A 26302-nucleotide genomic window follows, 5' to 3' on the forward strand; every position below is an offset into this window, starting at 1 on the left:
ATTCCTCTATCACACTTTTGCCTCTCAACACTAGCATATGGCCACACACCCACCTCAAATATTCTCTCTACTTAGTTGAAGGAGTTTTTTGTCCGGTTTCATGAATAGGAGGGGAAAAAGAGGTAGGAAAAGAAAGAAGGGAAGAGAAGAAGAAAAGAAAGGCACTAATACAGGGGAGGAGTTGAGGCAAAAGGCCAAGAAAGGGAAAAGATACTGAAAGAAACAATAGCATCAGTAACTTACTTTAATTACTGTACATCCAATAGTTTCATTGTCATCTCCCAATTTTGTTCGAGATGTTTTCTGCATCAGCTGCACCATGACTTCATCCTCGTCTTCAGAAACATCAAAGGCATACTGGAGTTTTTGAAAAAACAACAATAATGATTAGAACCAGAACAATTACAACAGCAGCAATCAGGACTGGATTTAAACCATAGGGTCCCAGGGCACTTCAAATTTGGTGAGCCCCTTCATGCACAAGAATTAAAATTTTGGAAAAATTAGCAAATTTGTATCTCAAAATCCATCTATTACATGTAATTGTATTTGACAAGGTAGCAGAGAAAGTTTAAATAAACGACTGAAAATGTCACCTTATAGATACACTTTTCAAAATTCAAATTTTTTTTTCTCACACATTCACCTGCAGTGTTTAACTTACCCTTCATTGTGAAATGTACAATGAAGGAGGGTAGAGTGGGTAAGATTTTTTTTCTTTAACACAAGTTACAAATGTTTCAGAATGTAGAATACGATGACAGAAAATTACGAAAAAGAAAAATAAATCATTTTATTGGTTGTTGTTCCAAAAGTGTGATTGTGTGAGGGGAGAGACAAGCATTGAAAAGACATGGATTTTTTAAACTTTTGTTTTAAAAAAGCTTCCCTTCGTTGTTTTGCAATGCATGGAAAAAAAGAGAAAATCCTGACAAAATTTGGGAAATTCCATCATATATGGGACAGTTATTCCAAAAGAATTCTGTTTCTCCATCAAATGACAATATACGAGTTCTGGTCTTTTGGTAGGTCTTTGCAATAGCAAGAACTAGTTCTGGAATGCTATATGCTTCAATGATCTTCAATTTTGTAACAATGGGTCCTATCAAACCTGTTGCTGAAGTCCACGATAGTTATGATGGCAGATAGTTATAATGCCTCAGGGCTAAGATCTGAGATGTTGTAGCTTATCCTGGTCTAAATCCATTTTGATTTGGTCTTAGATGGCTATCAAACACCTGTTGAAGATCATTCGGTTGATAACTTTGAGTGAGATATTGGACAGTGTAATTCCTCTGTAGTTAGTTTCACTACTGAGGTTTCTTGACTTTGGGATTGGCATCAAGTTAATCTTGGACCACTCATCTGGACTATCTTGGTTCTGCAAGAGCTTATTCACACAATCCAGTATTATTTCATCCAAATTGCACCTCTAGATAACTTCAAGGGGAATTTCATCCAGGCCAGCAGCTTTTCCCTCTTTCAGTCAATTTTTGGCACTCTGAATTCTTTCAAGTACCAGCTGGGGTACTATAGGAGACACTCTTGCACCATATCTGTTTGTAATTGTATTGGATTATGCAATGCATAATCCAATAGACAATAGTGTCAAAGACCTTGGTTTCATCATAGACCAGCAATGATCATGGGAGAGTGCCAGCAGTAACTATCACAGACACGGGCTTCACAGATGATACAGCACTCTTATCTAATAGATCAAGCTTAACAGCTGTTCAGCAGAGTAGAAGCATCAGCTGCTAAGCTAGGACTGCACCCAAATGTCAAGAAAATGGAATACATGTCTTCCAACCAATCAAGTGATACTGAACTATTTGCTTTGAGTGGTTCCAAATTTAATGTTGCTGAAAACTTCAAGTACTTGGGTGAGCAGTTTGGAAGCAGACATCAAGATCAGGAAAACACAAGCATGGGCAACCTGTCACAAACTAAAGAAAGTCTGGAACATCAAATTGTCCAGGCAAATCAAAATTAAGTTGTTCATTGCAACTGTTGAATCACTGCTATTATATGGCAATGAAATATGGACACTGACAAAGAAATTATCAAATGGGCTAAATGGATGCTACACAAGGATGCTACAAATGGTTCTAAATGTGAAATGACAGCACCATATGACAAATGAATTGCCTTTATGGAGACTTGCCGATGGTTAGCGGGATCACACAAAAACAGCTATGACTATCTCATCACTGTGTGTCACCCTAAGCTGGGAGCATCCAAATTAGTCTCATGGAACCCACTTCATGGTGATTTAAACATAGGAAAACATTGTCCCACATCGACAACTTGATTGCAGACACTGGCCTGAAATATATCCAGGACCTCAAAGTAGTGATGATAGGCCAAGAAGTGTGGTAGGTAGACTTTGATGCCATAAAAATAAATAATACTGTGAAAGATTACTTTTCCTGTTTCCAGTAAAGGGTGGTGGGACACAACGAGTAACATTTACTGTATTTTTGACTTGGAGAAAACAATATTTTTATAAATGTTCACTATCTAACAAAAGCTACATCAGCTAAGCAAACGGCTGCTAAATGCATTAAAAATACTATAACAGAAAATTACCTCCGTTCTCTTTGAGCATATAAAAGACAAATTTAGATGGGTCAAAATGAGTAAGGAAAGGTAAGGTCAATTTGTTTCTTCAATTCTCCAGAATTACATTTGAAAAAAGCTCATACACATCAATATCTAGGTCAAATGAAAAGGAATCAAGGAAAAATGGCACAGTATGAAACTTGACTATATAGGTCCTTCACAATCTGCTGGATTGGCTCTCTGCAGAATTCTGGTTTAAGCACCCCATATAACCCTTCATAACTTTTAGTGTTTTGTAATTTTCAAAACACATGAGGATTCATACAATTATGAAAACATTTTTTTTTAAATTTTTAAAATTTTATATTTTTTAATTAGATAGTCCTAAATTTTGACTTCAATCCCAGCAACAGACCATTAAAATTGCTTATAGGGAGAAAGATATTGAAAAGCATCAATATATCAGAGTGACAAAGAAACAAGAAGAGTATCAGGTGGTCGGGAGATGTGCTAAAAATAACAGCTAAATAGCCCTTAAATCAGACACAAAATTTTTTTCTTGGTTTTTCATAGTCATAAATTCCCATGTGTAGAATACAAATTTGCAAAAATTTTCTGAAAATTCCAAAAACTAGAAGTTATGAGGTGTTATATGCGGTGCTTAAAGCAGAATTCCACTCAGCTGTCTCCTTGATACATTTATGCACCATGCAATTAAAGAGAAGAGATTACTGAAATTAGTCATTACTCATTTTGCCCCAGTTTAGACATCAGTTTTTGAAAATTGAAAATTATCAACTTAGACATTAGTGTGGGAAAAAATTGACTTGGAACCCAATAGAGGTAAGAATTTGGACTGTTGAACATCCAAAATTATCTAGATATTTTATTAGCAACCTCAATTACAACTGGGTCAAAGTTGAGGGTAAATTTCTTGAAAGTGAAGTACCTGTTACCTGACAGTTTCAAACTGCCTCAACTGCAACAATGGTAGCCAATGTTTACTCTCAAGGATAATGAAAGAGTACAATATGGTGATGCAATACTTGCAATGTAATGATTTCAAATAAGTAATGAGAAAAATAACAATTAGTAATAACTCATTTTGCCCCACTTCTCTGTAATTATTTCAAAATGATGAAAAATAGTGATAAAAGAAAGAAAAAGATTTGGTTTAATGTGAGCATTAAACGCAATAATTCTAAAGCTGAAAAAATGTTGGATCTTTATGGTTTGACGGCCAACACTTGTTTTCTTAACGAAACACTTTCAAACTTGGGATACTGGTAGAATGTGTCATATAAAACATCTTTTTCTCTTAGCCTTCTTAACAAAAATTACTTCTTAATAAGTTATTTCATGTTAAAGTTGTCGTATTTCTGTAATTTCAACCAATCACTGACGTCTATTCAGCTGAATACAGTTAGTGCTGTTTGGTGTCAAGTGTGTTATTCCTTGTTTAATTATATCATTATTCCCTAGTAAGGGTTTAGGGTTTTAGGGTTAGGGTTGGGGTTATGGTTATGAGTTATAGGGTTAAGGTTATGGCAAAAATAATCATAACCCTAACCGTAATCCTAAAACTAACCCTAACTCTAAAACCCAAACCCTAACCCTAAAACCCTAAAGCTAAAACCAGTACAAACGCATGAATGATGTTATAAATAACAGTGACAAACGAAATATATACCGCTGATAGTTGTTGTTGGCAACGGATAGTTTTTGTTGACAAACAACAGCACTAATTTTATTCAAGGGAAAAAATCCCGTAACACCGTTGTTTACATTCCATGGCGTAATTGTTTTCACCTCAATAGACGTCAGTGATTGGTTGAAATTACCGAAATACGACAATTTTTTACATGAAATAACTTCAAATACAAAATTTTTTATCTGTTCTATAACACAAAATATACAAGTATTCGAAGTTTGAAAGTGTTTCGGTACCAAAAACACTACATAAAAAAATGTTGGCCGTCAAACCATAAAGATCCAAAATGTTTTCAGCTGTTGAGAGATATAATTTTTGTCTGAATTATAAAATACTAAATTTCAAATAGTTTGATCTCTGGTGATTGTTGAATATACTCCACCAACAAGACCTAGACAGAACAGATGACTTCTTAATGTACTATTTGGTTGTTGTTATTTAGCTTCAAGTCAGCACTAAGACCAAACAGACCTATGATCAAATATATTCTGACAGTGGTTTTTCTATGTTTAACACCATCCATTGTCTCTTATCAAGACAGTTGGGAGTAATTTGGATTTAGATGTTATTTCTAGCAGGCTGAGCAACAACGTAGAGGCTCCCTCATTAACTTCAGGTAATGTTTAGTAGTTAGAAGAGTAACATCTTAATGTGTAAACACAAAAAGAAGACAATTCCTATGCAGATATCTAAGTCTATAGGTGCATAATATCAATCGATAAATATTTAAAAGCAACATGAATAAAATCAATAAAAAACTCATCATTATCATCATTTGCTGTGGAAATGGGTTAAAATGTAATTTAACATGATATATTAATGCAAAATGATGGTTGTAAGATTCAGTGCTACTGACACACTCATAACTTTCATTAAGTTGTTTTCCCTACTTCCAAGAAAGGTACATAGATCTGTCAAGTTTTCTATGACGTTCCTACGTACATTACAGTTGATTACACTCCTATATGTATTTATCTTTATCAAGGGCTTTTAAATGTAAAATTATGAGAAAAACTTTTTGTTTTGTTTTGTTTTTCTATATCACACACTTCCTTCTCACTGCCTTGCAATTTGTTGGAATAATTGACACTTCTTTCTTAGAAATTTGTTTTAAATATCCTTGCTAACAAACAAGTCTTCCTGCTACAGAAAGAAGGTACCAGACTGTGAAAATAATTTTTTATGACAATGAGCAAGATTTAATGGTTTGTTTACATTAACCCTCTTCTGTTACCGCTGAAAATGTAAATAACTTCAGAAAGAACATAAAAAGAAAAATGATTGTGGGATCTTCAAAGAGATTGATAGATTCATACCTGTGGATTTTGCAAGAAACTCTCTTTGTTGTTAATACAACCACCACAGCTTCCAGGTTTTTTCCATTCACCATTTCCAATTCCTTCAGACCAAGTTTTTCTTAATGAGAAAATAGATGTGTTGACAACTCTACATATTGCAACATTGACGAAATGTTTGCTAAAATCTTCGAAAGTCATCCTGAAAAGAAGGAAATTTAAATTAATAATAAGTAATACAGGAAAAGTATGAATTAAAACCATCATAAATTAATAAACCGAAGATAGAATTAAATCAAGGTCTTTTATTGATTTCATGTCTTGTCAAATGTTATGATTGAAGCATGTGGCAGATTCCTAAACCAGCTCAGTCCAGTGCAAAAAAATAAAAAATAAAAATATCAAATAGGTTATACAGACACACACATTGATGTTATTCTGTTTATCTTATAGCTTCCCAAAGTGGGCGATATTGCCCACCAGTGGGTGATTTCAACTTACAGGTGGGCGATGGGTGAAATTTGTAGAAAATGGTGGGCGATTTGAGATTTTGGCAGGTGATGTGAACATTTTGTGGGTGATAGAATTTTTAGAAATTAATTCTGCATTTACTTATATCTAGAATAGATATATTTACTTATATCTAGAATAAGGATGCACTTTTATCGATTTGATTACTTGTATTTAAAAATGTGGGCCAAATATTTTTGTCGCACAGTCATTGAGATAGTTGTCATATGTGCTAAAAATAGCAGCCAAATAGGCTTAGGCCTTAAATCATGCTCCACCACAATTTTTTTTTTTTACATAATCATATAAAGTCCTGTGTGTAGAATACAAATTTGCAAAATTTTCTGAAAACTCCGAAAAATAAAAATGTTATGAGGGGTTATATGTCATGCATAATTCCACAGTTTCATATCAAAACACAAGTGCTATTTTCAGAATACTGACACAATGTGCAGTCTTGCACGAAATGACAGCTTTGATATTGTGTTTCTTGTGTGGTTGAAAATGATCAGACTTTAAACTTCTACAACTTTTTAAAAACATTTTTCTGGAAAAACTTGAATAAACTTTAAGTTTTGAAATGCTGGTGGCCAAACAAACTAGATTTATATTTGCTTCAGTAAAGATGTCAGCTGACTCTGCTCTATTGACTTCTTCTTGTTCTCTTGTGAATACCATACTGCCTTTCTGATGCCATCCATAGAAATTCATTTTCACATTTTCACTTTACTGATGCCTCCAGTCAAGGAAATTTATCGAGAGTACAGTAGTGATTATTTATCATTTGGATTTATTCCCTCTCCTCAGAACTGTCAGTTACTAACGTACCTTCTTTGCCATCAAACACTGACCAACAAAGCAATGAAACCTTCACACTTGAAGCATCACTTTGATGCAAAGCATTCTGAGTAGAAGGACAAGCTATTGTCATACTTTTTTGAACTGAGTGCCTCTTTCAAAAAGCAGACACAAACATTCAATGTGCTGCCCCAGGAAACTAGTAAGCATGAGAATAATGGATTGATTGCATGGTTTATTGCCAAGTCTGGGAAGTCTCACACAACTGGAGAAACATTACTTCACCCGATTATCAAACAGGTTTTGTCAATTGTTAAGCACGAAAAACCCAATAATATTATGAAGAAGATCCCACTTACACAATTTCTCGATCCCACTAACACAATTTCTCGATGCATCAATGAAATGGCCAATAATGCCAAATATCAGTTCATTAATATTCTCTAGCATTCTGAATTTTCTATACAATTGGATGAATCAACTGTTGTGGACAATCAATGTTAGATGATGGTATAGTTCGATATTTCAGCAAAGACTTTCAACCTTGTGAGGAAATGCTGTTCACAGAGAAATTTCTGCTTGATTCAAAAGGTGCAACTATTTTTCACACTCTCAAGTCTTTCCTTTTTGAACATAATATCCCACTCAGTAATATTCTTGCCTGTGCATCTGATGGAGATCCTTTGATGATAGGAAGATACAGAGGTTTTTTATCTCTCCTAAAGCGTGAAATTTCCCACCAGATACTAACTGTTCATTGCTTGGTACACCAGCAGCATTTAGTGGCAAAAAATATGAATGGTAGATTGAATAATGTGCTACAGTTAGTTATCAAGACTGTGAACAAACTGAAGTCCAGTCCCTTGTCTGATCGAATTTTCCATCAACTCTGTCTGAGAAATGCTGAGGACTATACTAAACTCTTATACCATACTGAAGTGCAGTGGCTGTCAAAAGGAAACTGTGTTTTACGCTTTGTTGAACTGTTTCATATAATCATATCTTTCTTTGAAGATACTCCACTATCTTCTTCATTGATGGCTGCAAGGTGTGATACCTCTTTTCTTTGTGATATATTCACAAAATTAAATGATTTGAATAAGTTATTGCAAGGAAACAGAAAAACTCTCATTGACTGTAAATCATTTATTTATCACTACCTTCATTTCAAAATTGGTGCTGTATAAGACTAACATTTCAAAATGTCAATTCCATCAATTTCCACACCTTGATTCTTTAAAGAGGAATTGGTTGATGAGGATTTAACTACATACCGCAACTATTTACAATCATTGCATGATGACATGGTGGAGCGATTTCAAGATGAATATTCCAAACTGGTATAGTAATCCATTTGAGGTCGATGCAGACATTGTGTCAGGGGGTTTTTATATAGGTGGATGATGGAGCATTTTTTGGCTGATAAGTAAGCAATATTGCAATTTGGCATGAAAAGTTTGGGAAAAACTGATTTATCCATGTAACAACTCTACAATTTCTCAATGAATCTTTACAAGAATTTGCATACATATCAGAAATCAGCACAGAGGGGAAAAAAAACAGGGTTGAATGTTTTCTTAGGACAATATCTGTACGTTTCCCAAGGCACATGCTCACACATAATTACACACCATGATGTATACCTTTCAGTTTGACAAACCCTCATCATAACAACAGTTGATAGACATCAGTATTTATAAATAGTCTTTTGGATTCTGTTTTCAACAAATGCTTCATTATTAATAAGATTGTTTTTCCAACACTAGACCAAAACAAGTCTAAAAACTTGCTACAAAGTAACTTAAGTTTAACATAACTAAACAAAGTCCTGTTTCTACATAATTAGTAAATGAGGCAATTCTATACATATCATCATCATCATCATTATCATCACCATTTAATGTCCGTTGTCCATGCTGGCATGGGTTGGATGGTTTGACCAGGGCTGGTATGCTGGAAAGCTGCACTAGACTCCAGTCTGATTTGGAATGGTTTCTATGGCTGGATGCGCTTCCTAACGCCAACCACTCCAAGAGTGTAATGGGTGCTTTTACGTACCACCGGCATGGGTGCCATTTATGTGACACCAGTATTTGCCATGACTGTGATTCTACTTGGCTTGATATGTCTTCTCAAGCACAACATAATGTCAAAGGTCTCAGTCATTCATCATTGCCTCTGTGAGACCCAACACTTGAAAGGAGCTTTTCACGTGCCACCAGCATCAGCCACTTTGCTTCCATGAGGCCCAACATGCAAAAGGTGCTTTTTACATGCCATTGGCATGGGTGCCAATTACAGGACACCAGCATCAGCCATGACTACGATTTCACTTGGCTTGATGGGTCTTCTCATACAAAGCATATTGCCAAAGGTTTTGGTAACTAGTCATTGCCTCTGTGAGACTCAAAGTTTGAAGACCATGCTTCACCACCTCGTCCCATGTCTTCCTGGGCCTACCTCCACTACAAGCTCTCTCCAGTTAGGGATCAGCACTTCTTTACACAGCTGTCTTCATCCATATGCATCACATGACCATACCAGCACAGTCATCTCTCTTGCACACCATACACACACACACGCACACACACACATACACACACACATATATATATATATAATCAAAACAAAAGTTTAGAGCCTCAACTCCAAGTGTGTTTAATCATAATTTTTTTAATAATGCATATCTTTTTATGACGATTTTCAGCATATGTTTAGGTTACAATCATATTGCTAAAGTTTTTTTTAAATTGTTTTCTTTTTATTTTTTTATTTTTTTTTTTTCTTTTCAGGAAGAATGAAAAAAACCTAACATTTTATCCATTGAATAACTTGCTTTTTATAGATGTGTTTATTTTTATTTACAAAATTAGTTATTTAAATTTAACATAAAAAAGTTTCTTAGCATTTGACATCCACGCAAAGAAATGCTATCTAACTCTGCTAGTATGCATGAAAGAAAGAACGTAAATGAATGAGCATGTGTACAGACATATCAGTAAACACTTTGTGCTTACTCATATATTGCAAGAAGCAGCATGTATATAGAAAAGGTTATTGAATATGTTATGAGCAATATGTTGATGTTGATGCAAGAAAGGAGTCATAAAATATATGCAACAGCAATCCACACATTTGCCTTTTCACATTTCAATAACATTTCTCTTGACATTTCTTTTTACAAAGCCCTTTCATAGGGAGGAACAGTTTAAACATAGGCTTATGTTTGAAGGATAGCTATTATTAAAACAAGCAGGGCTATGTTTTATATGCTGCCTTCCTCCCATCTACATTCTGCTATCTAGCCAGAAGAAATACGTATCCTAATATCATTCAAAATATTGACAACAGAAAACTAGAAAATTTTTCTGTGGTCAATATTTGAATGTATATTGTACTTCTATTACAATGGTCAATATGTAAAAGAAACTGTTGCTATTCTAGTGTGTCTATGAGTGTAATTGTCTAGTATTTCATTTTCCTTTTACAAAACTTTCACTCAACAAATGAAATTCTGAACAGAGCCACGTCATGATCTTATCGAAATAACTTAATAAAATTTAAAACATGTAAAACGTTTTTAATCTTTGATAAAAGTTCAGTCTGTCTATCATCTTTAATGCACCTGTACTATTTTGTAATGTTTCTCCACAGGTGTTGTAGGAATCACATTTCCACAACATTTGTATTATCTCATTACATCTATCATATTTGGAAATGCTTTGATTAAGTTAAATGTAGCTACATAAAATTCTTAATTTAGAATCTTACCAGAATTCACCATCATCTTCAAATGTTAATCCAATTTTACTTCGATCATTTTTGTCAATTTTCTGCCATTCTGGTGAGCTGGAGAGAAAAAGGTAGGGAAAATCCTGATGGCATTAAAATCAAAAATATCCCAAGGACAGATGTCCAGACATGAGTAATTTCTTTTCAGATAAAAATAAACAAGAATTTCTTAATAAATAGATTTTCCAAAGTTAGTATTTAAAAGTGCAATTTAAACTTAGTGTTTAAATTGCATTAACATTTAAACTTAGATATAATTTAAAATAACAATCAGGTTTACAGGGGAGGAAGACAAATAAGATTGTAGGATTTTCCTGATCTTGTTTAGCGGCAACAAAAATGTGAAAAAAAAAATGAAAGAGCTTCAATAAGGTATGGAAACTGAGTCACAGACACCATTCTCTCTAAACTGTACTCATTTGTGTGCACGTTTCACAACTAACAAAAGAGAAAAATTAAGATTTTTCAAGATAGAAACAGATTTTTTAATTGAGGAAATTTGAGTAATAGTTACTCACAAGATAGGTACAAAATGCAAATTTGTGTACACACCTACAACAACAAAAAATAGATAGAACATTGGTTGCAGGCTTAATTTAACAAAAACCTATCTTTGATAGCTGTAGCAACAACAATGATGTATATCATTAAAATGTGGTGGTTGTCAGGTAATTGCCAAATACATGGTCATGAATTCACACCTGGCAACAACACTTTGTTGCACATTTTATCAGAAAACTTAACTCTGCCCCACCATTTTACATAGCAGACTTACAAAAAGAGCTCCCACACCTTTACAGTAGAAATAGTTAACAGTAGAAAGTTACAGTATTTGACTGTAAAAACAATTACACTAACAAAAGCCCTCCTACTTAACCATGTCAGTGTAGAAGCTAGTTAAAGTTAATCTTTTTCTTAATCACAAAGAGCCACAGAGCTGATGCCCATTTCAAGTTTCTGATGCATTAAGCAAATGACAGATAAAATCTCTGTGTTACTATTCTATCAAATAAGATCTTGTAACAGGATTTGAACTTAAAACTGGAATAAATCACTGAATTTTATAATGCGCTCATTGCTTACAGTAGTGAAATACACTAACTACCCTCTCTCCATTGACATCTGTTTGAAATTAGTTAAACTTGGCTATTGAAATTTAAGAATCTTGGTTACTCTTGGTCACACACATTACAATGTCACAAAACTTTTAGCCAGTTGTCCAACTTGGCTAACTACAATTTCATTAAGTAACAAACGGTGTAAAGTAAAACTGAATAGAGAATATTTTTTTGAGCAATTATTGTAATACACATTTAAATTTCAATTGATCAACTTTGAAGATAAAACTTAACATCTACATAAGTAATTTAAAAAATAGTATAGAGCATTCAGTGCATATATAGTTGGTCTCAGTAACTTTCTGATTGTTTATGCATTGGTCAGAAACTGTTCAGCTCTAGAGTAAAGGTTCTATTCAAATCAGTCTTTATTTTTAAAACCAAAAGCTCAATCCTAAAATCAATGAGGTAAAAGAGAACAAAATAAAATTAATAATTTCTTAGTTTAGTATTATCACTGACATTAAATTTCATGTGCAATGTTCTTGACAGTCAACTGAAAGAATGTCACTTACCCATCACTAAAGGCTCCTTTCCATTCACATTGACCCCATGGATTGCGAAGACGAACCATCGGCATCTTCTCTCTTCCAAATATCCCAAACAAGCCTGAACCTTCTAAATGGATATTCTTAACACAAGTAACTCCATAAGCATGGCCTTTCACCAAACCAGAATCCAAAGTGGCTTCCATTTCTTCACTAGACGTCGCCTAAAACAGATACACACATGGGTATAAAATAAAGAACCACCAGCAATAACATCAGCAACTGATAACATCTAAAGCTTTGACTAAAAAAAAAAAAAAAGGGCAACAAGTCCAACAGACCAAAGAGTTTCATGAGTTGATGAGAGGTAAATGTCCTCAGGGATAAAACACTTAGTATGTGGTAAGAATTTTCATCAATACTGTAGCAATATAATTAAAGTCAACACTTCATGATTTGAACTCAGACTCTAAAGGAATGAGACTAAATGCTGTAAGGCTTTCTACTATTGCCACCTCTAACCTTCAAACTAACAATAGTTTCTGATTTAGACACAAGGCCAACAATTTTGAGAGATGGGGGAGTTAGTCACTACCACTGCCTCCAGAGAGATGAAAAAATAATAACAATTACAATAATAATAATGATAATCTTTATTAGTGATAAGGGTTTGAAGAGATGGATAAAAAATATGAGGAGTTGCAGGATAGTGACAGATAATTTATTCAAAGAGAAAGAGATGCATAAATAGATGAATATAAAACTTTAAGACACAAATATTTGCATATAAACAAATAAATAAGTAAATAAACTACAATAAGGCAATAATTAAAACAAAATATAATTTTTTAAAAATACTGACTTGGTTACATTAGCAAACTCCTACATCTATGCCTTCCAGCCTACTAATTGTTTATCTTGTCTTATGTATTCAAAAGTACCAGTCAACATTTTCTTTTAGGCAGCTGGAGTTGATAAACACCAACATCTATGCAGTAAGATTGTTTTAATTCATTGCAATGTCTCTGTCATTTTTGATAACAACCTATCTTTACCTGTATTCCAAACTTCACAGTACCTGTGTTATTTTTTTACATCATTCCTGACACCACAGATGTTTGATTTTTGAAGGAACCTCAGTTTTTCATCCTCCTCTTCCTTTTCTCTGCTATATTTCTGAGGAGGGCTTCATTGTTTTTGTGGAAGATGCTTCCTCCTTATCCATTTTATGTTGATCTTTATTTGAGATTTTTTTTTACTTTTTTCTCTTTAGTATTTTTCTTCAACAGTTTGTACACATTTTTCCACTGTTTCTTCTTTGTTACACAAAGATGGCGTGATACTACTGGTTGCTGCTGTTAAGGGACACAGTGTGTGCAGGCTTGTTTCTAGGACTATGTGCAAAGTGATTTCTCCTGCCATTCCTAGGATTTTCACTGGTGGTTCTCTGGAAAGTGTGCTAGAGGAGGAGATCCCCTAACTCAGTGCCCTACCTAATTAGTCTCTGGTGTCTTTTACTATAGATTGGTGAGAATGAACCAATTTTGTTTGTTTTGCATTCTTGTTATCCTCAGAGCTACAACCAATAATGCTGTAAAGCTTTATGTCTTCAGAACAGAAAACTCTCAGATGATTTTACTATGATGTAACTGGTCCTTCTTTCCTGCTCTACTAGTCTGATTGACCTCTTGTCCACTCACACAGTGGAGTATAACTGGGAGATAACCTTGTCATCAGGACTTTGTGTCCATGCAAGCAGATTCTATCTGATCACATGCTGCTGCAATTCACCTCAACACTCATCACCTGCTAGTATCAGGTTACAAAAATGACTAGGAACCAAGAGTCAGCATCCATATCAGTGACTCTGACCATGACCCTTATGATTCTTCTGGCCATGCACTGCAGCAACATTTGCAAACAGGTATAGTGCTTGGTCTAAAATAATACGATTATGTTTCTATGTGCCTTTCCCTTTTTAAGAGAGCATATATGACCAGAGCTCTCTCTGACACCTCTTCTAAGTGCATAAGAATGCCCCCTAGTGGTATGTCACTTACCCCTTACACTTTCTTGGGTAAACTCCTTAGATAAGGTGGTGCTGTCTTCTTTGTCATACATCTTCTATGCCCTTTTGCCAGAAGTTTTCTCATATTTGCTTTTTGATTTTCAATGCCAATAAAACATGAATTGTTGTTGTTTTTCCTTTTTGTGATCGTCATTTAAGTTTGTATTTTCAACACTTCTTTCACAGCATTTCTCAAATTGTAATTGGTTATGTTTATAACTGTCTTTTCTTTCTTTATCCTTTTTTTTATGTCTTTGTTGTTGTCAGTATTCTGAGTGAGAGTAAGGTAAGGAGCAGAGCATTTTCTGATGCTGCTATTATAGCTGATACCTCCTCCTATTAACACATTTGTGGCCAATTTAAATCACAAATAAATAATGTGAAGGTACCATACAAAAATATTTATACAGTTAAAATGTGATGTTGCTCAAACAAACCATTTCACCTTAGATAACGGCCTTGAGGATTAAATATTTGAAATCTTTAATGATACAAAGAACAAAAAAAAAAAAAACTTTTTCCTATCAAATGAACCCAGAAAGATAATATCTTCTAAGCAGATCTCTGTGAAACACAGCTGACCACAATAAACAGCAAGAACAGCAATAATAATAATTTATAATATAGACATGAAACTTGGTGAAGTAGTTGTATGTTGTCAACTTAATGTGACAGTCCTCTGAAGGGAATAATACTACTGTTGGTTAGATCTAGGAAGCTGCACCGCTTCCTGTCAGCCTTGACATATTTCCTGTGTCCTTATGTTTACAAGAGGGAGACAAGCACCTCCATCCAGATATGTTTCTGAGACTTTGCTCATCATCAGTCTGGAGTAGCATGACCTGCTAGTCGAAGATGCCTGTCAAGCTCTTGTAAACATAATTCCAGTGAAATACATTCACTGATTTCAAATTTAGAAATAATACATTTCTAAATCTCTACTTCATCGTATCACTACTGCATAAATATCTCTGAGAGATTTAGAAATGTATTATCTCTAAATTTAAAATCAGTGAATGTATTTCACTAGAATTATATGTTTACAAGAGCTTGACAGGCATCTTTGACTAGCAGGTCATGCTACTCCAGACTGATGACAAGCAAAGACTCAGAAACATGTCTCTGGATGCAGGCTTAGCTGGGTCGAGGTGCTTGTCTCCCCCTTGTAAACATAAGAACACAGGAAATGTGTCAAGGCTGTCAGGAAGCGGTGCAGCTTCCTAGGTCTAACCAACAGTAGTATTATTCCCTTCAGGGGACTGTCACATTAAGTTGACAGCATACAACTACTTCATCGTATCACTACTGCATAAATTTCTCTGAGAGATTTAGAAATGTATTATTTCTAAAAATGAAACTTCCTATTCATCAGAGAAAGTCAATCAAATAATGTGACATTGTTATTAAGTAGAAATTAGCCAAAGGTTTGTGACAGACGGATCTGAGGTGTGAAATGTTCTAGATCACAAAGCAATGTGATGATACATGTTTAGGGAAAAGAATGAAAGGAATAATAGTGTCACACTCCTCCACTCCAGATACCAAAGAGAGGCACATAAATATTAATGGAAGGCTGCTTAATGTATGCAAAGGATCAACAGATGGACAAGATATTGAAGTCAACAAATATATAGTTGAAAGCATGATAGGATATGAAGGCAAGGAAAGTTAGCAAATCATCATTAGTCATTGAGATGTTGAAAATATCCAGCGAAGTAAGACACACACTAGTCACTTACATAGTCAATCTGGTTGTTGATGATGTTAAGCCCTAGGTGAGCAATTGTCAAGCAGATATGCGATCAAGGAATGTGACATGACTGATGATTGTTGTAACAGTATCATCATCAACAGCTACAGGGGTAAAGATGATAGAAATAAACAACTACAGAGTTTATGTGGAAGGAACCTCTAAAAAAGAAAGTTTAAGGAAGATATGGGAAGAAGTGACTGATCTCAAGTGAATGAACCTCAAGAACGAGATGACAAAGAAATACAAGAAATCAGAAGCTGTTTTGAAGAGAGCTTATCCAATCCATGCAAGTAGAGGAAAATGGATTGTAAAATGATAATCATGAAGATGAATCTAATAAATCTTGTTTGTAATTTTTAGTTCCATTTAACAAACACAAGATAAGTATAAAAACACTCACAAAAGCATGAATTATCATTGACCTCAAACTATTGTGAACCCAAAACTCCACAACTTCTAAGTTGCTATGGACTGAAGTTGCTGCAAACCAAAGCTGTTGTGGACCTTAAATCTCTGCCAATTCAAACTGCCTAGCTTAGACAAAAGATTATGTACTCAAACTATCACAGATGTAAATGCATGAGCTAGACACAAGCTGTTATGCATCTAATTAAATGTGGTTCTTAAGGAGCTATAGATCTAAAGCAACAAAGACCTGTGCTACCATGCTCATATGTTTCATATCCAAATTATCATTAACCTTAAACTGCTACAAACCAAAACTGCAACTTACAGGAATTGAGGCTGCCATTAGAGAATTACGATCCATCTCTTTTTTCATGCGTTCAAATAATGCTGTTCTCTCCTCCATTTTCTCTGCTACTTCCATTTTTTGTAAGTTCATAGTATCAGACACGCCTCCTGTGAAATCTTCCAGAGCTTCAGCAAGTTCTCCACCATCAAGGACTTCATAATTTCCAAACAACCTTAAAATAAAAATAAAATATACTAAATCTATGAGTGAGTTCCAAAATGACATTGGGTCCATAGGGTGAGGTACACAAGCTACTACTTCATATGATGTTAATAAAACAGACTGATTTCTCCTGAGTTACACACACATGCACACACAGAGTAGATCTCAAAATCAACACTACAAGTCAATAAACATAAGTGAATTATACAGAGGACCAGCAATGTAGAAAGCGGAACTTTACCATATACAGTGGTATTTACTGACACCCCCACACACACACATCCACATATGCGTACCAGTACATATATAACATAAATATACAGGTTCAAACTTGTTTGCCCTGATTCCCCACCCTTTGGATGTAACTTCAGAACTTCTGCAGATTATCCCATGGGTAGGTGTTGCATACTTACAAATGTAGTATATAAATGTAGTGTGTGTCTTACTTCGCTGGATATTTTCAACATCTCAATGACTAATGATGATTTGCCAACTTTCCTTGCCTTCATATCCTATCATGCTTTCAACTTTCATGTAGTATACAAATGTAGTATATAAATTGACACACCATGGAAGTAAACCTTACATAGGTGCCAGAGTTAATCTTGGGAAACAATGCTTTTCTTTTCAAAAACACTTCTCCAGCCTGAGATTATGCACTCTACTTCATTGGCTGAATAGATCCATTATTTGGATGTTCATAAGATAAGCTATAAATTGAAATATCCAGCACTGAGATGTACCATACTGTCACAGAGGTAGACGTCCATGTGAGTCAAGTACAAATGAGGATTTAGAGATTATATTGGCTAATAGTAGATACCGTCTTAATAAATGTAATGAGTGTCACACCCTAACAGAGGAGGAAACCTATGGAATATGTAGATCCAGGAAGATATGGAATGAGATGGTGAAGCATGACCTTCAAATGTTGGGCCTCACAGAGGCAATGACAGGTGACCAAGACCTTTGAAGATGTGCTGTGCTTGAGAAGACCTGGCAAGCCAAGTCAGGTTGTAGCCGTGGCCAATGCCAGTGTTGCATAACTGGCTCGTTTAAAAGTACCCTTCAATTGTTGGGCAATATGCTGTGCTTGAGAAAACCTTTTGAGTTAAGTGAAATCATAGTCATGGCCGATGACAGTGCTGCCTGAATGGCACCTGTGCCAGTGGCATGTAAAAAGCACCAGTCGAGAGTGGTCGATGCCAGTGACATGTGACTGGCTCCCATGCTGGTGGCACAAAAAAAGCACCCACTACACTCTCGGAGGGATTGGCATTAGGAAGGGCATCCAGCTGTGGAAACATTGCCAGATTAGATTGGAGTCTGATGCAGCATCCTGGCTTGCCAGTCCTCAGTCAAACTTTCAAACCCATGCCAACATGGCAAGCAGATATTGAACAATGATGATGATGATGATGAGTGAATTAAGAATTTGCAGTACCCACCATAAGAGTAGAATTTTCCAGAATTACGAGACTGGGGACTATCTGAACTATGAGGATATACACTAGTACACTGTTGGCCTTACATTGATGTAGGATTAATAGCCATGCTTTCCTTGTGTGTTTTTTTTTTTACATTCAGTATGATATAGTAATAATTTCTACCTAAACATCACTGTGTGTATACCTATATACAAACTCTCTTCCCATCCTATCTACCTATGTATATACCCCATCTGTGCTTGTATCAGCAACATTTTTTTTTATGGAGTACCAGATTGTGACTACTAGAAATAACAAGATACATAAAAATGGAGAATGTGATACACCAAGCAGCTTGAAAATCATCTGATCAAAGAAGTACAATGCCCAGGAAATTAGCCTGGATTACACTTAATGCACTCTTCCATGGAATGCAATGTGTATCCTCTAGAACTGCAAACTATGTACATCTATTAACTTACTAGACTCAACAGAATTACTTAGTATACCTGGGTAATCAACTATTGTTTTGTGAAAACCAACAAACATTCACACACAATGGTGGGAATGCATTCAGGCAAGATGAGTAGTAGTAACTTAAGTCTTGTTGCCAAATAATGTGATAATGAAGGAAGAGTTTGTATATGAGTGTATGTAATTACTATGTGTGCATAGGTACACAGACGAGTGTGTGTGTGTGTGTCTGTGTAGCTATATATACATATATATGGATGGATGCTTAACTATGATATAGTGTGCGTGGGAGTAGGTAGGTAATGGTCTATGGGATGGTTAATGTGTGCAAGTGAAAGAGTAAGGTATGGTCAGTACACTACTTGTTGCTCACTAAAGACTATGGAAATTCTTATGAACATGTGCTCTATCTTCTGCCAGAGAGCTGGTTATTTGAAGCTGATATTATAATCATGTCAATGAACTGACCCCTACATTTTTTACTTTATATTTATGACTATAGTTGTTTGTACTGTAGTTGATATTCTTGCTATTATTATTGTTGTAGTCATTGTTGTTGCGCCTAGTGTTGTTATTGGTGCTGAGTCTGTAGAACTTCTTTCTCTCTTCTTTGCTGTGATTATATATGTATGTAAACAGTTGTGTGTGCAGGTGTGTACCTGCCTATGTATGAAGGAAAAGCATGACTTCCTCCACATCCTCAGACCCACCTTCATTTCTATTCATTTATTTCTACTACCTATCAGCATGTATTCCAACACTTTGCTGATAGTGTAGGTAATTTGCATAACAGGAATACACATGGAGGAAACTTGTAAATTTTGTCAAAATACTGATGGATGTAAGATTATATAATTGTTGTAGGAAACTAGTAATAATGGTACAACCTCCCTCATGACAAGTAGAATAACCAACCTAGTCACTATAAGAGAAGTACGTGAAGTACCAGAGTACGTAATAGGCAGTTAGAAATAATCTTGTCTTTATTTGTTTTATTACATATACTGTATACTGAAGTGGGTGTTATAATAATCCATGAGGATAAACCAATTCATATGGAGTTACTAGAAACTTGAAGAGAAGTTAATAAACTCACAAAGTTTTGTTATGAAAATTTTACAAAAAAAATTGGAAAATTATGGAAAATTTGTTGGCTGGTTTACTCGAGTTGCAAAAACAGCAACTGAAAGAACAACAACAGCAGCTACGACTGCAAGAACAACAGCTGAAGCAACAACACCACCAACAACAACAGCGGTAGATACAACTGCAAGAGTAACAACAGAAGCAACAACAACAAATAATATTGCAGCAATAAATGCTGCAATTACTGAAGTCATCAGGAATGTCAGAAAAAGTGTTCTCGACAGACTGTGTCACAAACTCCATAACAGACTTCAAATATGAACCTGATGAAGGACTTAACTTTGAAGCATACTACAGAAGATGTGAGCAAATCTTTGATAAAGAATGTAAAGGTTAGAATGAAGAGATGAAAACACAGTTAATCCTGAGAAAACTGGCAGCAACAGAACATGAGTGATACAGTAATTATGTACTCCCAAGAAAACTTTCGGACATAAACTTTAATGATACAATAGATGTATTGTGTAAAATTTTCAGTGAAAAAAGCTCATTGTTCAACACATGTTGGAAGTGTCTGAACATAGAGAAAAACAATGGTGAGGATTACATTACATACGCTGGTAGAGTAAACAGGGAATGCAAGAAGTTTAAGCTGGGCAAATTAATGCCAAATATGTTCAAATGCTTGATTTTTACACAGAGACTTAATACTGAAAAGGACACAGAAATTAGAACTAGAATTCTTGCAAGGCTGAAGCAAGACCAGGATGTAACCCTACAGCAAGTGTCAGAAGAATGTGAAAGGATAGTCAAATTAAGACACGACAGGGAGGAAACTAAATGTAAAGATTGTTTCCAAGTAAAGCAAGTGTGAAATAATCAGAATAGAGATAAAGTGTTTTCTGAAAAACACAACCAAAATCAGGAAATAATCCCATGTTTTGCATGTGGAGGTATACACCTGAGGAAAAACTGCCCATTTAAAAAAGTAGAGTGCTTTCGCTGTGGTAATATAGGACATATAAAAATGACAAAACATCAGAACAAAGAGAAAAAAATAAATAGTGTCATTGGAAGAAACTGGCAATATAATGATAAAATTCATGAAGGCTAAAATCAGAAATTCAAGCGTTAAAATGCAACTGGACACTGGTAGTGATATTATAAACGAAAAAATGTGGAAATATGTTGGTAAGCTGAAATCAATTAAATCTAAAAAGGTAGCACATTGTATTCCAGGAAAAAGATCATATTTTTTTCGTAAATTCATATGTAATATAACATTTCGAGGTCAAACAAAAAAGTTCACTTAATTTATTTGTCACAGAGTGGATGGAACTATTGAAGTTGTGAATATGCCCATAAGCGTTTTAAGTGGGAATATAACTGGTTCAGTCAAAGATTCAAATGCAGCTGAGGGACGTTAAACAAAAAATTGCAGTAAAACAAAGTGAAATACCAGTATGTAAGCCAAAATGAAATCAAAAATTGCCCATGATAAAAAGTAAACATTGTTCAAAAGTAGATGTTCCATGGTTGAGACTACACATTGATTTCACTGGTCCTTTAAATGGTTCTTACAACTTAGTAGTAGTTGATAGATTTTTGAAATGACCTGAAATTTGTAAGTGTAAAAAACCAACCTCCTCAACTGTGATAAATTTTTTACATGAATTGTTTGCAAGATTAGGCATCCCAGACAAGATAGTGTCTGACAATGGAACACAATTTGTGTCTAGCAAATTTTTAAAATTTTTATGAAACTTTGTGGTAGAACATAACTATAGTACCATACCATCCTAGATTTGATGGACAGGTGGAACGCTTTGTCGATACCTTCAAAATAGCTCTTAGAAAATCGAATAAGGAAGTCACGGATGAGGTAGCTCTACAACAATTTTTAAGAGTGTACCATGTGACACCAAATCCGAATACACCAGCAGGTAGCTCACCAGTGGAGCTGATGCTTGCCAGGAAAGTAAAATCAACCTTTGATAAATTGCTATCTGGCAAGGAAAGAAAAAGTGTCAGGGAAGCCATAGCAAGATTCTTTAAAGTTGGTGAAAAGGTGCATATGAGGGCATACAAGAATGGTAAACATAATTAGGAACATGTTTGATTACCAAATGCATAGGTAAAATGATGTATTGGGTAAAAAGTAGAAAAGGCATACAAAAGAGACACAGGAACCAACTGAAAAAGAGATTCGTGGAAGGCAAACCAAAGAAGTTAGAGGAACCAATCGAATGATTGTAAGATACATTCCAAGTATCAACGCCACTACAGGTGATTGAACCCAGGTGTACAAGTGAGAGGGAAAGAAAACAGAGTTCCTGGAAATAGATGCCAAGTGCAAAAAATATAACATAGTATGAAAAAAACTAAAAAAAGGGAGGTGGGGGTGAATAAAAAATTATTGCTAAATAAAATGACACTTCTCGAGAAAAACTTAAAAGGGGGATGTAGGGAATTAGTAATAATGGTACACCTCTCTTATTTATCTAAGTTTTAACATCATTTCCTTCAAAACAGTCACCTGGTGCAACAATAAACTGGTCCCAGTATTCCTGCCATTTTTGGAAACCAGCCTGGAAGTTGTTTTCTGTAAGCTAGTGGAAGGCCTTCTGTAATTTGCACTGGATCTCAATAATGGTGTTGAAATGTATGTACTTTTCTGCATATTCATGTGTGTGTGCATTTGTGTATGTGTGTGTTTGTGTGTGTACTTCTGCTTTCTTGTGCATGCATGCTTGAGTGTGTCTATATGTATATATACAACAGGCACATGTGCACATGCACACAAACTCATATGCAGAAACACACTCAAGCATGCATGCACAAGGAAGCAGAAGTACACAAACAAACACACACATACATATACACACAAACACATAAGCAAGCACATACACAGACACATGAATATGCAGAATAATACATACATATGTACATACATGCATACACACATACATACATACATGCATACACAAGCAGGTATGCACACAACAAGATCTCAAGCAGATAAATACAACCCACCTAACAGACTAAGTCAAAAGTCATTGAAAAGTTTGCAAGTAGCAACAAAAGAGCTTTGACAAACAACAAAACAAATGATTTACTGTGTAACCAACTTAAACAAACAATCGATTAGTTGGATATTTAACCAGCTGATTAATAATAAAAGAGTAGAGTTGAACCAGTGTGTGTGTGTGTGTGTGTGTGTGTGTGTGTGTGTGTGTGTGTATGTGTTGATAATATTGGCATAATAACTCTCCCTAGACACAACAAAATTTGTTTCAACACACGATTTCACATAAAAGATCTTGCAAACCAAATACAAAAACAAAATATATATCTATATATGACATACGAGGGTCCGAGCTGTAACGATCAATGGAACAGCTTACTCATGAAATTAACGTGCAAATGGCTGAGCACTCCACAGACATGTGTATCCTTAACGTAGTTCTCAGGGAGATTCAGCATGACACAAAGTGTGAAATACAGGTACTACTCATTTTTGCCAGCTGAGTGAACTGGAGCAACATGAAATAAAATGTCTTGCTCAAGGACACAACGCATCACCAGCAATTGAGCTGCTGAATGCCCTAACCACTAAGCCATGCACCTTTGCATATATATATACCTTTTGTATAATTTCTCCATTATATACATTAGAGATGGGCTGAATCCTTGATGTACTGCAATCCCATGTCAACCTGTGGCAAAGGTGGAGCAAGTTCCTAACTCTTTGCCTTATTCTAAAAGTTAGTTTAATTTCAATAGCCCCAAATAAGGACCATATCAGATATTAGGCTAAGAACAGATGATACACTTTGATCTTAGCCACACACACACACACACACACATATATATATACACACACACACAGATACATACATACATTCACACACATATATACGTACATAATACACCACACACACATGGAATGCTTTTTGAAAAGTAGTCACCTTTTATTAGGTGAGGAATATAGTTAACTGGACTGATAACAGATGAAGACAATGAAAAGCAGTTTTGAAATAAAAGAAATGTGTAATATGAAATGTGTTACCGCATGGCAGTGAAACTGGGAGCACAAATTTCAACAGCTAGAAAGAGACTGAGTATGATTCATTGATATTACAGAGTAAAACTTGCAAGAAATACGGTGTGCCAATGAAGCAAGAAAGTAGCTATACATTGAAGGTACTGCTTGTTATATGTAAAAAACTACATAGCTTATATGTCTATTATTTGTTAAAAACATGTAATGTCAGCAGTTAATACATGCATAATTTAAAAAATGCCATGAAAGTGTGTTGGAAAGTACCCATAGAAGAAATAGCAGGAACAGTAAAGCTGAAAGTAAATATTGTGTCATCCCATAAATAATGTGGCATTTTTATACTTCCTTTATTTTTCAAAATTAAGATAAAGTTCTTTTTTAATCTAAAATATACTCGCCGTCATTTTCTACAATGCTCTTCCATCTTGCAAGGCACCTTTTACAAAATTCACTTGTCTGTGAAAAAAAATACTCCTCCAGTACTGTTCTGACCTCATCTACAGAATTCATATTTTTTCCATCCAAATGACTTTGAAGACTTCAGAATAAATGATAATCAGATGGGGCAATGTCCAGCGAATATTGTGGCTGGAGCATCATTTCTCATTTGGAATGTCATCCTCACAGTATGTAGTCGAGCATTATCCTGGTGGAAGAACACCTTTCATCTTGAAACCAAAGATGATCGTTTTTCTAGCACTGACTCAAGCTGCTCGCAGATCTCCTTTGTTGTTGGTTTGGGTTTAAAAGTTCAAAGTGGACTAAGCCTTTCATATCCCACCAAACAGATAACAACACTTTACGTGGGTGAAGATCTTTAGCTTGGGGTGCGAGTGTTTCTCCTTTCCCTACCCACTGTCTTTGGCACTTGACATTTTTATAGAGAATCCATTTCTTGTCATCAGTCCAAAAATGGTTCATTCGTGAGACATGACAGTAAAGAAGAGCACACATTCACTCTCTCTGCCTGATTAGACTCGGAAGGCTTATGAGGAATCCACTGACCCAATTTGCTGACTTTTGCAATGGCATGCAGGTGTCGATGAATGGTTGAATGACCAAATCCAAGCTTCTCTGCTAGTTCCTCAACAGTTATGATAGGATTCTGTTCCACCTGGGTTTGCAGAACATCCTCATTGAGCTCTATAGATCTTCCAGGATGAGGCTCATCTTCCAGGCTGTAGTTTTTGGCTCAGAATTTCTGGAACCACCATTGACACTGGCTTACACTTATTGTCTGATCCCCATATACTGCATTAATATTACTCACACTTTTTGTTGCGTTGCCACCTTTATTCAGCTCATAAAGCAAAATATGCCAAACATGCTCCTTTGTCACTTCCATCATAACTTTGAAAAAATAACTGCTAAAATTGAACTGCACTCTTCAAAACTTGCACTAAGAATAAGGACAAGGAAAAATTACTACTTGCTTTTATAGCAAGTTGGTGCAGGTAGTTTATCCTGTTCCCCTCCAACTTTACTTCATGCAATTGAAAAAAAACGCATTATTTATGGGATGACCCAATTCTTTACTGTATTTTGTTTTCCTTTCTATATTCTGAAATTAAATCTTTATTCCTGTAGGGGGGCATGAAAGCAAGTATTAGTACTATACAGCAGCAGCTCCAATAGATATTCACATCATACAACAATTGGCTGTGTTTAATCAAAGGCAATTAATATTATAGTAGAGGAGGAAATTACTTAGTATAAGCTTTTTCAAGAAGAGCACTCCAAAATTCATTTCTTTCTTTGGAGTGGATGAAAAGAAGTTGGCCATTCCGAGTTGGAAGTTGGTCATCAATTACAACGTCAAGCCATTCACCATAACGCCAAAAGCGAAAATGAAAAATTCCTGCATATTCTTCAGGTTTTTCAGAATTCCAGTCTTGTGTTTCATGATCAGGAATTACCTGGAAACAGACAAAAATAAATTAAAATATTTAAAATATAGTTTTACAAATACACTATAAATTGAAGGGAGGGGGTCAAAATGTTTGAATGATTGAACTTAGCTTCAAAACTCAGAGCCGGTTCCAGGCTCTCTTTCTATCAATTTCTACTAGTTCTAGAAGTATATTGAGTGCCATAACAGACTACAATAGCACCTGTGGAGATATATATATATATATATATATATATATATATATATATATATATATCAACAATATTAGTAATAAGGACTATTACAAACTTGCATAGCATTGCCTTTAATTCTATTAATATATATATATATAT

At 35.1% G+C, this 26302-nt stretch overlaps 1 protein-coding gene and 1 non-coding gene across 2 annotated transcripts in view; both read right to left on the reverse strand.

Annotated features, from left to right (window-relative positions):
- The window catches only part of LOC106882086 (calpain-5), a gene marked incomplete at its 5' end in the record, with an annotated part of 42174 nt that extends 16182 nt beyond the window's left edge, over positions 1 to 25992 (reverse strand). The window contains 6 exons of the mRNA XM_089348385.1: positions 244 to 357; positions 5590 to 5770; positions 10648 to 10725; positions 12302 to 12498; positions 16829 to 17021; positions 25769 to 25992. Of these exons, the coding sequence (XP_089204511.1) occupies positions 244 to 357; positions 5590 to 5770; positions 10648 to 10725; positions 12302 to 12498; positions 16829 to 17021; positions 25769 to 25992 (987 nt within the window). The remainder of the gene's footprint in view (positions 1 to 243; positions 358 to 5589; positions 5771 to 10647; positions 10726 to 12301; positions 12499 to 16828; positions 17022 to 25768) is intronic.
- LOC128247434 (U2 spliceosomal RNA) lies at positions 23671 to 23869 on the reverse strand. Its single transcript, XR_008263821.2, has one exon. It is a non-coding gene; the product is annotated as a U2 spliceosomal RNA (small nuclear RNA).
- Positions 25993 to 26302: the final 310 nt, after the last annotated feature.

Source organism: Octopus bimaculoides, chromosome 3 (assembly GCF_046866305.1).
Source record: "Octopus bimaculoides isolate indiv1 chromosome 3, ASM4686630v1, whole genome shotgun sequence".
NCBI lineage: Eukaryota > Metazoa > Mollusca > Cephalopoda > Octopoda > Octopodidae > Octopus > Octopus bimaculoides.